Below are 14337 nucleotides of genomic sequence, written 5' to 3' on the forward strand. Positions count from 1 at the left end.
AGACAGAATGGCAGGCAGAGGGAGAAGCAGGCTCCCCGCTGAGCAAGGAGCCCGATGCGGGACTCGATCCCAGGACGCTGGGATCATGACCTGAGCCGAAGGCAGCTGCTCAACCAACTGAGCCACCCAGGCGTCCCCATAAGTGACTCTTAATCTCACAAAACAAACTGAGGGTTGCTGGGGGGAGGGGGTTTGGGAGAAGGGGGTGGGGTTATGGACATTGGTGAGGGTATGTGCTTTGGTGAGTGCTGTGAAGCGTGTAAACCTGGTGATTCACAGACCTGTACCCCTGGGGATAAAAATATATGTTTATAAAAAATAAAAAATTATATAAAAAAATAATAACAGGACAGAAATGAATGTCTTTGGTATATACGTCTCAAGGGAATTAAATTTTTAGTAGAACTTAAGTATATTTTTTAAAGCCAGTTAAAAAATGACTGAATTATTAGCACTCTTGGATTAGTAATAATACAACAAAAATGCATTGAGGAAAAATTAAGAAGTAGAACACAAATGGGATATGGTGTTCTACAATTCTAACATTTTATCAAGTATTTACAGTACACCAGAGATGGCACTGACTGCTTTGAAACAAGCATATACTAATTTAATCCTTTCCTCAAAATTTTTGAGATGTAGGTAAGGTCATTCCTAATTTGAAAATTAACAAATAGGGTAAAAAGTAAAATACCCTAAGGTCGTTCAGCTACTAATTGGTAAAGTCAGGACCTGAATTCAATTCTATCCAACTATAGAGACTTCAGTCTTCAATATGACAAAAAGTTACTTTTGAAGAAGGAACAATTCTTTGATGAATGTTGAGCCAAAGTTCCTGATTCTAAGAATCACCTGGAGGACCTATAAAAAATAACGTTCTCCAGGCCCCACTCCAGCTTACTGAAGGACCCTGGAAGGACAGACCTTAGAAATCAGATGACTGTTATGATCAGGCAACCTTGGAAAACACTGGCATGTGACAAAACCAAAGGCAAGAAGAGATTCTGTCTCATAAATTAGTATGTCTGGGTATAAAATTATGTGATAAATTTCATGAAAACTTTTTTAGATATTTATGCAATTACCCTAAGAGCAATTCAATCATAATACTTTTTTAAAAGATTTTATTTATTTACTTGAAAGAAAGAGTGAACATGAAAGAGAGCAAGTGAGAGAGAGAGAGAGAACACATGTGGGGGGAGGGCAGAAGGAGAGGGGCAATCAGACTTCCCACTTAGCAGGGAGCCTGATGCAGGGCTTGATCCCAGGACCCTGGGATCATGATCTGAGCCAAAGGCAGAAGCTTAACTGACTGAGATATGCAGGTGCCCTGACATACTACATTCCAAAATGGAGTTTTGGAATGTAAAAATTAAGAGAATGGACAGGGTAGAAATTGGTAGCATAGTTTTAAAACTATAAAATAAAAATTAAGAGAATGGATAGGGTAGAAATTGGTAGCATAGTTTTAAAGCCCTGTTTCATATTTCCATAATTTTAGTACAGACTCTTGATTCAGTTTACCTTGATTATTAAGAATTTTTAGAATTACAAAAGACAGCTCATATTCTCAGGTAAAGACAGCCAGCAGCTTGACCATTCACCTTGATGGAGAGTTTTTAAACTGTAGTTTGGGTTAATATGCTTATGAAGCCACTATGGCTTAATAAAACTATAATTTTATAAAGTAAACATATTAAGCAATTTGACAAATCAAAATTCATTTAAATCATATGAAAAGAAGACCAAAAAATGAGAATACTAAACCAAAACCACAGTTGTAAAAGCAGAGGCTTTGGAACCACAAAGACCTGGATTTTAATTCTGGCTGTGTGACCATCAACAATCTACCTTCAGATTGCCCCTCTAGAAAATAAAGATAATAATAATAATACATAGTTCAAATCTTCCACTTCCGGCCCTGAGTGACAGGGTCCAGATATACCCTCTCACCTTAAATAACTAAAAAATTAGGTAAATATATAAAACATAAATTCAATTGGTGTATTATAGCGAATATCAAGAGAACAAAAAACAAAAGCTCACTATTTTGCAACAGATGCAGAAAAGCAATTTGACAAAATCCAACATCCCTTTGTGATAAAAACACACAACAAAATAGGAATAAAAAGGAACTTCCTCAAGCTGATGAAAGGCATCTATAAAAACACACACCTAACATCATACTTTATGATGAAAGACTAAATACCTCCCATAAAGACTGGGGAAAAGACAAAGATATCCTGTCCACGTTTATCACTTCTATTCAACACTGAATTTCAGGTCCTACCTAAAGCAAAAAGGAAGAAAAACTAATCAAAGACAACCAGGTGGAAAAGAAATAAACCTATATCTATTTGCAGATAACATGATCTTGTATATAGAAAGTCCTAAAGAATCCACTAAAAAGCTATTAGAAGTAAAGAGTCAGTTTAAGCAAGGTTGCAAGAGACAAGACTAACATATAAAATTCAACTGTATTTTCATGCACTAATAATAAATGGTCTGAAAATGAAATTAAAAAAACAATTCCAATTTATAAGCATGTCTACAAGAATACATATTTAGGAATAAATTTAAATAAGGTGACTTTCACACTGAAAACTTCAAAGCACTAAATTGACATATACATCAAAGGGATACAATACTATAATGGTAATCAAGATAAAGTGGTATTGGCATAAAAATGGGCACAGAGACAAATGAAACAGAATAGACAGTTAGAAACAGACCCATACATATGTATGGCAAATAGCTTTTCAACAACAATACTACAGCAATTCAATATAAAAAAGATAATCTTTTCAACAATTGGTACTTGAATATTGGATATCCCTACATAAAAAATCAATCTCAACCCTACCTCACACCATATACAGAATTTAACTCAAACGGGAACATAGACGTCATTGTAAAATGTAAAACTCCTACAAAAAAATTAAGAGAAAATCTTAGTGACTATAAATTTAGGTAAGGATCTCTTATTTATTTATATTTTTTAAAGATTTTATTACTCATTTGACAGAGATCACAAGTAGGCAGAGAGGCAGGCAGAAGAGAGGAAGGGAAGCAAGCTACCCGCTGAGCAGAGAGCCTGACTCGGGGCTCGATCTGAGGACCCTGAGATCATGACCTGAGCCCAGGCAGAGGCTTTAACCCACTGAGCCACCCAGGTGCCCCAGAGATTTTTTATATAGGACACAAAAAAACACAAAGTATAGAAGGAAAAAAGTTAATACATTGGACTTTGGCAATTTTTAAAACTTCAAAACACACTTTAAAGAAAAGGAAAAGGCAGGATGCCTGGATGGCTCAGTCAGTTAAGCATCTGCCTTCTGCTAAGGTTATGATCCCAGAGTCCTGGGATCAAGTCCCTCATCAGGTTCATTGCTCAGTCTGCTTCTCCCTCTGCCTTTGCCTGCCACTCCCCCTGCTCATGCTCTCCCTCTCTCTGTCTCTCTAACAAATAAATAAATCTTTAAAAAAGAGAGAGAGAGAGAGAGAAGAAAAGGAAAAGGCAATCCAAAGACATAAGAAATTATTTACAAAACATAGGTCTTAGTATCTAAAATACATGGAAGTCCTTTAAGAAATCTTTTCATTTATGACAACATGGATGAAACTGGAGGGCAAGATGCTAAATTAAATGAGCCAGACAAAGAAAGACAAATGCTGCATGGTATCACTTATATTTGGAATCTAAAAAAAGTTGAACTCATAAAAACAAAGTAGAAAAGTGGTTGCCAGGGGCTGAGAATGGGAAAAGAAATAGGGAGAGGATGGTAAAAGTGCTTAAACTTTCAGGTTTAAGATGAATAACTTCTGAGGATCTAATGGGCAACACAGTGACTACAGTTGATAACACTGTAGTGTATAAATGAAATATGCTAAGAGAATAGAATTTAAACATTCTCTCTCTCTCTCTCTCTCTCTCTCTCACACACACACACACACACACACACACACACAGAGATAAATATATGAGGTGATGGATGTCTTATTTAACCTGATGAGGGGAATGCTTTCACAATGTATATGTATAACAAATCATCATGCTGTATACTTTATATGCCTTACTATTTGTCAATTATATCTCAATAAAGCTAAAAAATGTAATAATAAAACAATCCAACTTAAATAAATAAGATGTTTGAACACATATTTCACCAAATAAGAGATAAAGATATGAAATAAGCACTGAAAAGATGTTCAAAAATGAAAATTAAAACCAAATGAGATATCATAGACACATAATAAAGTGGAGTGGCTAAAATTACAATGTGTAACCATGTCAAATGTTGGTTAGAATGTGCTTAATTAGAACTCTCATCCACTGCTGGTAAGAATATCTAATACCACAACTATCCCCTGCTTTTTGAAAGTTCTCATTATACCACTTTGCTTTTATGAGAGACCTACACTAGCACTTGTTTTTGCTAACCAAAAGAAATTCAAAGAGGATGTCTGCTTTATGAAAAAAAGCAAAAAAACAAAAATCATGTTCAGTGTCTGTTTTTACAGTGAGCCATTATAGAGTCAGCACACCCCGAACAGTATGAGCGGCGCTGCCCAGCTCCTTCCCTGGAAACTACACTCAGCATCTCAGCATCAGGCCACCACAGTTTTGAATTGTGTTTGTGAATATCTGTGCTTTGTCTCAATTTATTTTGTGCATCCATTAGCAAGATGTGTCCTAACGTATCAGAAAAGCCTAAAAGATATTATTTTTCCATATAAATTAATGGTAATTGCATCTTTATGCCATTTTAGATTATAAAAAGTTTCATTGGAACACTCTAATTTCAAATAGTGGGGGGAAACCTATATAATAACCACTTTGGAAAACCATATAAGTTAAATATGAACCTATTATGTGCTATGGTGAGTGCTGTGAAGTGTGTAAACCTGGCAATTCACAGACCTGTATCCCTGGGGATAAAAATATATTATATGTTTATAAAAAATAAAAAATTAAAAAAATACATGAACCTATTATAAGGCTCTGCTATTTCATTCTTAGATATTTACCCAAGAAAATAAAAGCACACATCTGCACAAAGACTTGTACATGACAGTTCACAGCAGCTAGATCTATAATGGCCAAAAAACAAGAAAGTAAACAAATAGCTATCAACAGGTGACCGGCTTAACAAATCATGGTATTTCTACACAATGTTATACTTCTCAGCAATGAAAAGGAAGTGATACACACAATAGTATGGATGACGTCCAAAGTAACTATGTTGTGTGAAAGATGCCAGAGGAAAAGAATATATACTGTATGGTTCCATTCATATGAAATTCTAGTGAATGCTAACATCCTTAGTGACAAAAAGCAAATCAGCAACTGCACAGTAACAGAGTTGGAGGAAGGAATGAATACAAAGAAGCGTGAGCAAACTTCTGAGGGCCCGGAAACTGCTTCTTATCTCCATTGTGCTGAGGTTTCAGGAAATCATACATGTCAAAACTCATCAAACTGATGCTTTACATACGTGCTATTTGTTGTCTGTCAATTGCACCTCAAAAAAGCTGCAAAACATTAATATACATCTTAAAGGATTATTGTTAAGTATATGATTTTGCACCTAATATGTTTTAAGCGAGCCTATTATTCTGGCACAGAATAATTACTTCACAAATATCAGCCTCTTATATTAACAATTGAAAAGAGAACTTAGGGAACTAATTCAGTGTTCAAAGTACCTAAGATATACCTTAGCTTCTTCCTCTTGTGCTTTTTTAACAATTGCTTGTAATTGCACCTCTCGTTTAAATTCAGCATGAAGTAATTTCTCTTCCATCATCCTGCGTCGTTGATCTAATAATTCTTCCTTCCACTTCCGGACATCCTTCTCCTATACAGAGTGAGATAATCACACATAGTAATTTAACAGATAAACAGCTTAGGAATTACAAAGTCTAGAACCTAGAAAGCCCTAAAGGAGCATGACTTGTGATTTAGAACCCAGACTAAGAAGCCAGACTGCTTGAGTTCACAACTACCTTGGTCCCTTGCTAGCAAAAGCAAAAGTTGGTTCAACATGAGTGGGAATAAAACTAACATTTCAGTTGAATTTCAGCTATATAATTATGTGCTTAACCACCTAAAAAAGTATGATGTGGAAACAGCTCTGGATTAGGAGCCAGAAGACAGATCTTTAAAGCTCTTTGGTCAGCCAATTATCAGTCATATGCCACTGGAAACAGTACTTTACCTCTCCTAGACTCATTTTTCACACCTATAAAATGGAATTCAGTAACTGTCCAACTCTGTGAGCTACAAAGAAGTCTGGTGATGAGATCACATATGAAAACAGTGCTGAAACTATAACCTATTATACAAACAGAAAGTAGATTTATCATTAAAATCAAAGAGAAACTTACATAAATGGAAAATTAAACCAAAGAACCTCTAACATCTTGTACAATTTCAAGAACTTATTATTCTGTTTGCATGAATACTGGCAGATTATATTACATAAGAAAATAAACTATATAACTTTATGTGTCTTAAAGACACAGTAAGAAGTGCCCGGGTGGTCTAGTTAGTTATGCATCTGCCTTCAGCTCAGGTCATGATCTCAGGGCCCTGGGATTGAGCCCCACACTGGGCTCCCTGCTCAGCGGGGAGTCTGCCTATCCCTCTCCCTTTCCTTCTGTCCCTCTCCACCCCACTCATGCTCACCTGCCCTCTCCCAAATAAATAAATAAAATAAAACTTAAAAAGACACAGTAAGAGGGAAGTTGTAGTTATGTTACAACATTTCTCTAAAACTAAAAATTAAATAATATATTAACTCTTACAGAACCCCATAACATGGAGTCTTTTTTAATTTTGATTTACTCATTCTAAATGATTAAAATAAAAATAATGACAAATTCTTGAGATTCAGGTAAAGATAAAAGTTGCAGATTTCCTTCTTTTTCTAGTCAACTTTTCTATTGTACAAAACTTAGAATCTTATACTACACCTCATTTTAAAAAATATTTGATTATTTGATACAATTATCTCTCCAAAATTTAAAATATACATTGTAAGTAATGCAAATAATATTTTTTTGAGATTTTATTTTTTTTTTATTTTTCTAATACAGTTTTTTTTTTATTTTTTAGAGATTTTATTTTTAAATAATCTCTATACCCAACACGGGGCTTGAACTAACAACCCTGAGATCAAGAGACTTTCACATGCTCCACCAACTGAGCCAGCCAGGTGCCCCAAAGCAAATATTTTTCATCTTTGTATATTAGTACTCCTTTCTAGTATTAGAAGATAACAAAGGAGCTCACCTATACTATAACAGTCACATATCTTTTGTCATGTTGTGATAGGTACTTAAAGTACGCAGGCTCCAAGATGGCTCCCAGCAATCCCAGTCACCTGGTATTCAGATCCTTCTGTAATTCCCACCCACACTGTATCAGGATTCTGACCAATAGAATACAGCAAAAGTGACAGCATATCACATCCACAATCAGGTTACAAAAGGCAATGCGGCTTCAATTTTGGAGCTCATTTGTTCTTTCCCTCTCTCCATCCTCATCTCCATCCCCAACCCCTTCGCCTTTCCTCCCTTTCTCCTGGACTGTTTTCTGTAGGGAAGCCAGTGACCATGTCAAGGACACTTGGGCTGTGGAAAGGCACACATGACAAATAACTGAAGACCATGGTCAACTGGTAAGCAGCACCTTAAGTCTGCCTATAACCACATGAGTGGGTCCAAAAGTGGATCCTTCAGTTCCAAATGACTGACCCCAGCAAATAGCATGACTGCAAACTCACGAGAGACTCCAAATAAAAATCATTAGGCCAGACACTCCCAGGTTCCTTGCCCACATATACTGTGAGCTAATAAACATCTGTTGTTTAAAGTGGCTCAGTTTTAAGGTCATTACTATACAGCACACATAAATAATATAGTACTTGCCTATATCTGGCATGTTGAAGTAATAATAAGAATGATCATACAATGAGCAACCGTCATCCTAACACTATGCTACTATTATACATAATTGCCACAGTTAATCATGTCAAGTTAATAATTATAATTGTCATTTTACAAATAAAAAAACTGATATGCAATATTGACAAATAACTTGCCCAGGGCAATATTTTATCATGTGGAAAAACCGGAATTTGATCCCTGGTTGGCTATCTCCAGACCCCATGTTCTTCCCACTCTATCACACTGATCAGCTGAGAATCTTTTCTATAAATTCAGTCAGTACTCCACTTATTCAAACCTGATGATCTGAGGCTCAAGACTATCCTACCAACCATCGTACACTGTCTACAAGACTCCCCAAAGAAACACCCCCATAAAAATGGCAAAAGACAAAGCACAGCTTAATAACTTATGCCAATTCTGCAAACATCAAAATTATTAGCGGGTTTAGAAATGTCAACTTTTTTCTTTTTGTAGGCAACCTTCTGTAATTCAAAAAGTAGAAACGCTTTTGTTTCCTAGAAAATTTAATTATTTTTATAGTTCTGCTAGCTTCTCTTAGACAAAAAATAGTCAAGTTAAAAATCAGCCCATCAATTTAAGGCTATCAGAATTTTCTAAATATTAAAAACTCACCCTTTCTAATAATTTCTGCAGCTTTAATGTTTTCTCTTCACGTAACTTTTCCCTTAGCTGCTGTGCTTTCATTTGTTTTTCTTCATGTTTCTTCTTAGATTCTGCAATTGTTCTATTAACACAAACAAATGGAAAGAAGACACAAATGTTTACATGATAAAGCCAAAATATTTCCTTTAGTCTTCAACATTCCTAAAGTAAATATAAAAAGTATACAAACATATTTCTGGTCTAACGTTTCAGGAAAACATTGTCACTTTTCAATGAATCTGTAACTATCCTGAGTAATATGCCTTATAATGTTGTTTAGCAACTCTATTTAATAATCAAGAGTAGCTATTTTCCCTTCTGTGAAACATTTCAAATTAATTTTCAAAGCCCAACCTTTTACGAGATGGTGAGGAAAGTTTTTCATGCATGTGAATTCCATGGCCTGGAGGTCTAGCAGGTTCCTCCTCTACAATATCCCCCCATGATGTATTTTGGCGCCAAGTTTCACGAGCTGCCCAAAGAAAAGAAAACCACTGTAACTGTTTAACCACACAGTTCTGTAAAACCAACATTTGAGAACAGAATTTTAAAAGGCATCAGCATTCCCACTCCAAATTATTTATTTTATACATAAACTCCCATTTAGTAAAATAATCTACTTTAAATCCCTCTAGCTACACACACAGTGTGCATGCATGCACGCACGCGCACGCACACACACACACACACACACACACACACAGAATACCTTCATAATCTGCAAGGACATCATTCCAGTCCATTGACAAACCACAGAAAGATACACTCCCACTGCCCATGCTGGCCTAAAATGTAATAAGGAAAAGTGAAAAAGAAATACTTGAACATAATTATAACCTTAAAAAAATGAACTGCAAATGTAATTTTCCTAATACATTTAACAAACAGTTCAAAACCAGAAAAACGTTATATACCTCTTTTAGATATACTAATCACCAAGTTAAAATATTATAGTCTATACGTTTTAAGAGGAAGATAAACCTACTTTTCTTTAACAGCAGAAACAAATCAAGTAAATTTAAAAGAAACATATTGGCCTCATATTATTACCACATAACTCTGCCATATTCATAATACACATGAGAAGAGCTCAAGATTATTCTCTGGGTATTAAAATTTAATAGAAAAACATTTGAAACATTTATGGTTACGTCCATTCTGTAAAAAGTCCCTCTTAGCAACATATATATCCTGAGGGCTTAGTGACAGCAAGGCATTATCATTTGCTTTTTATTAGTGGAAAAGAAAAAACTAAAATACCTTAGATTCTATGTCAATCTCTGCAATTAAAATCTGATTAATGTTCTTACTTTTTTGAAGATTCAATTTATCGCTTGGTAAAACTTTTTACCAGCTTATTAATGAAATTATGTATAACAACTTCCAGCTTATCAATGAAATTATGTATAAAAACACTTTATAATGGTAAAAGTGCTAAAGAAGGATTTCCTATTGTTTTTGAAACAAGTGAAAGTCCCTCTGGCCCTATGAATTTTATTTCTAAATGTAATTTTTTGAACAATTATGTTAAAAATTCTAAAAGGCCACAGAAAGAACCCAACGTGGCGGTGAAGTAGGAGGACCCCAGGCTCATCTTGTCCCGGGAACACAACAAGGTAACTATCAAATCATCTCCTAGATACCATCCTGAAGACTGACAGGACAAACTAACACTAAAGGGAGAGAAGAGGTCACAATGAAGAAGATTGGAAGTACAGAGACATGATTTAGGGGAGAAATGGATCAGATTGCTGATACTGCAAATGGGAGAGAGCATTGGTCGCAGGGAAGGGCAAGAGAGAGACACACAAGCACAAAGGGGCATGCACAAAGAGAACTTTCCCCAAAGCCTTTGGTTTGGAAAATGAGAGGGGCTGAATTTTGTGAGTTCTTGCAACCAGCAGGGCTTAACAGATTTGGAGTTTTAAAAGCCAGCAGGCTTGGCTAGGATGGAGCCCAGAGGGCACAGCCCTGCTCCTGGAGAGAAGACAGGCAAAAAAAAACCAGGGGCAGACAGTGTGGAAACAGTGGGGCACACCTGGGGCACACAGTGGGAGATTATTCACTATTCTAAGAGCATTTCCTTGAGGTGCAGCACAGTGTTCACAGAGATGCCTCTCTGGGAACAAAAGAGCTAGGAAGAGCCATTTCTCTTCCACACCCCTCAGCATAAACACAGAGCCATCTGAGGGAAGAAGTTCAGCACCAACGCTGCCTGCCTAATTTGCTTACATCATGCCCTACACCCCTGCATTCTGGCAGAACTGCACTTCTTGGTCAAGCTTGCCTCAGTCCCAGAATGGTAGGCCCCTCCCCACAGAAGATCAGCATAAACTCCTGCCCAGATCACAAACCCTGAACAGAGTTCTGCAAGGCCTCAGTTCAGAGAGTTGGTGTCAGGTCTCAATTCACAAACATACCAGAGCACATCTAGTTAAAACTCACCACATTCAGCCCAGGGATTAAACAGTGTCCCCAGTAGGCATGGAGAGCCTCTGCAGACAACTGGCCTGAAGCATAAAGCAGCTAAAACACAACAGCAGAGCACACAAATACCAAAGATATTCCATGAAGTGCCAGACCTGAGGCACTACATGACCTCTTCTTCAGAAAGCCATTACTTTCAGGAGACAAAACTGGCTTTTTTTAACACAGGGAAGAAGGCAGAGACTTAGACTAAGTGCCAAGACAAAGAAATGTATCCCAAATGAAAGAACAAGATAAGGCCATGGCAAAACAGATATAAATAACATGCCTGATGGAGAATTTAAAGCAACAATCATAAGGATATTCACTGGACTTAAGAAAAGAATAGAAGACACCAGTGAGACTGACAGAAATAAAAGACAATAAGAGATGAAGAATTAATAAATGAGACTGGAAACAGGCTTGATGCAATGAACAGCAGGCTAGAAGAAGCAGAGAAACAAATTAGTGACCTCAAAGATAAAATAATGGACAATAACGAAGCCAAACAAAAGAGAAAAAAGAATTATGCAACACAAGAATAGATTTAGGAACTTGGTGACTCCATTAAATGTAAAAACATCTGTTTTGTAGGAGTCTCAGAAGAAGAGAGAGGGGAAAAAGAACAGAAAATTATTTCAAGAAATAATGGCAGAAAAGTTCCCTAATCTGGGGAAGGAAACAGACATACAAATATAGGAGGCACAGAGAACTCCAATCAGAATCAACAAAAGCAGGCCAACACCAAGAAATACTATAATTCATTTTGCAAAATAAAGTGATAAAGAAAAAAAATCTTAAAAGCAGCAAGACAAAAAAAAGTCCTTAACTTACAAGGGAAAACCCATAAGGCTAACTGGAGATTTCTCAACAGACACCTAGCAAGCCAGAAGTCAGTGGCATGATACAGTCAATGTACTAAATGGAAAAAATCTGCAGCCAAGAATACTCTACCCAACAAGGCTATAATTTAGAAGCAGAGATAGAGTTTCTCAGACAAATGAAAACTAAATGAGTTTATAACCCCTAAACCGCCCTGCAAGAATTATTAAAGGGGACACTTCCAGGGCAAAGGAGAGATCAAAAGTGATAAAGACAAGAAAGGATCAGAGAAAATCTCTAGAAACAACTGTAAAATGCAATAAATATGCATCTATCAATAATTATTTTAAATGTAAATGGACCAAACACTCCAGTCAAAATAAACAGGGTGTCAAAATGGGTTAAAAAAAACAAGAGCCATCTCTATGCTGCCTACAAGAGACTCATTTTAGACCTAAAGACACTGGCAGATTCAAAGTGAGGGGATGGAAAAACATTTGTCACATAATACTTATATCAGACAAACCAGACCTTTTTCTTGTATCGTTTTTATCTTTTTTCAGTATCAGGATAGTACTGGCCTCATGGAATGATTCTGAATGTGTTCCCTCTATTCCATTATTTATAAGATATCGACAAAGATTGTCATTTTTTTTTAAATGTTTGGTAGAATTCACCAATGAAACCATGTGGTCTTGGGCTTTTCTTTGCTCAGAGATTTCGGGTTCCCAATTCAACTTTCATTCCTGTTATTGGTGTACGAAGACTTCCTACTTTCTGGATTCAAGATTCATTATTCAATCTTAGTAACTTGTATGTTTTTAGGAATTATCTATTTGTTTTTTTTCCTAAGTTATCTGATTTGTTAGTATATAATTGTTTATAGTAATCTCTTGTGATCTCATCTGTTGTATTATTTTCTCTTTCATTTCTCATTTTGGTTTTTGACTCAAAATTTTTTTTTGCTTAGTTATATAGTTAAAGCACTGCCGATTTTGTTTCTTTTGGTGGAGGGGAACTGGTCATGACTTTCAATGTTATGTTATTATTTATTCTCGTCTCTATTTTATTTATTTCTGAATCTTCTTTACTTCCCTCCACTACTAAATTTCAGCTAAGTTTCTTCTTTTTCTGCTTCCCTGAGGTATAATGTTAAGTTGTTTACTTCAACTTTTTTTCTTAATACAAGTATTTAAAGCATAAATTTCACTCTAATGTCTGCTTTTGCTACATCCCATAGATTTGACACATAGTGTTTTCTTCTTCTTTTCTTTTGAGACTTATTTTGATTTGCTATCTCATTTCTTATTTGGCCCATTACTTGTGTAGTAGTGTGTTGTTTAATATTTACATTGTGGATTTTCCCACTTTTATTGTGGTCTTTAGTTTTGTACCACTGTGGATAGAAAATATACTTGGTATGATCTCAGTCTCCTTAAATTTGTAGTATTTGTTATGTCTCTTTTTATATTATTTAGCCAGGGGATTCTTCAGTGTGTACTTAAAGAAAAATGTGTATTGAATTTTTCTTGGATGGAATCTTTTATATATATCCTTTAGAACATGTGTTCTGCAGTATGCTTCAAGTAAAAAATGTTCTTGTTAGTAAAAAAAATACCTTTAACTGAGGGTACACATTTAAACTAAAGTATATCAAAGGTGGAGGGGGATGAAACAGGTGATGGGGATTAAGAGTACACTTATCATGATGAGCAATGAGTAATGTTGAGAATTGCTGAATCACTATACTGTATACCTCACACTAATATAATACTGTATGTTAACTACAGTGGAATTTTATTAAAAAAAAAAACTTAAAAAATTAAAAATAGAGCATCCCTATGACCCTGCAATTGCACTACTGGGTATTTACCCCAAAGATACAGATGTAGTGAGAAGAAGAGCCATCTGTACCCCAATGTTTATAGCAGCAATGGCCACGGTCGCCAAACTATGGAAAGAACCAAGATGCCCTTCAATGGACAAATGGATAAGGAAGATGTGGTCCATATACACCAAGGAGTATTATGCCTCCATCAGAAAGGATGAATACCCAACTTTTGTAGCAACATGGACGGGACTGGCAGAGATGATGCTGAGTGAAATAAGTCAAGCAGAGAGAGTCAATTATCATATGGTTTCACTTATTTGTGGAGCATAACAAATAACATGGAGGACATGGGGAGATGGAGAGGAGAAGGGAGTTGAGGGAAATTGGAAGGGGAGATGAACCATGAGAGACTATGGACTCTGAAAAACAATCTGAGGGTTTTGAAAGGGCAGGGGTGGGAGGTTGGGGGAGCCAGGTGGTGGGTATTATGGAGGGCCCATATTGCATGGAGCACTGGGTGTGGTGCAAAAACAACGAATTCTGTTACGCTAAAAAGAAATAAATAAAAAACATAAATAAATTAAATTAAAAAAATAAAAGCT

At 36.0% G+C, this 14337-nt stretch overlaps 1 protein-coding gene across 3 annotated transcripts in view; it reads right to left on the reverse strand.

The window, feature by feature from the left end:
- SCAPER (S-phase cyclin A associated protein in the ER) overlaps positions 1-14337 on the reverse strand; it is a 508924-nt gene that overhangs the window by 357239 nt on the left and 137348 nt on the right. For all 3 annotated transcript variants that reach the window (XM_013059415.2, XM_013059414.2, XM_013059413.2), the window contains 4 exons: positions 9326-9401; positions 8971-9088; positions 8587-8698; positions 5718-5858 (listed from right to left, as the gene is read on the reverse strand). In XM_013059415.2, coding sequence (XP_012914869.1) covers positions 5718-5858; positions 8587-8698; positions 8971-9088; positions 9326-9401 — 447 coding nt within the window. The remainder of the gene's footprint in view (positions 1-5717; positions 5859-8586; positions 8699-8970; positions 9089-9325; positions 9402-14337) is intronic.

Source organism: Mustela putorius, unplaced genomic scaffold, assembly GCF_011764305.1.
Source record: "Mustela putorius furo isolate JIRA1106 unplaced genomic scaffold, ASM1176430v1.1 tig00003972_pilon_pilon_pilon, whole genome shotgun sequence".
In the NCBI taxonomy this organism is placed as follows: Eukaryota; Metazoa; Chordata; class Mammalia; order Carnivora; family Mustelidae; genus Mustela; species Mustela putorius.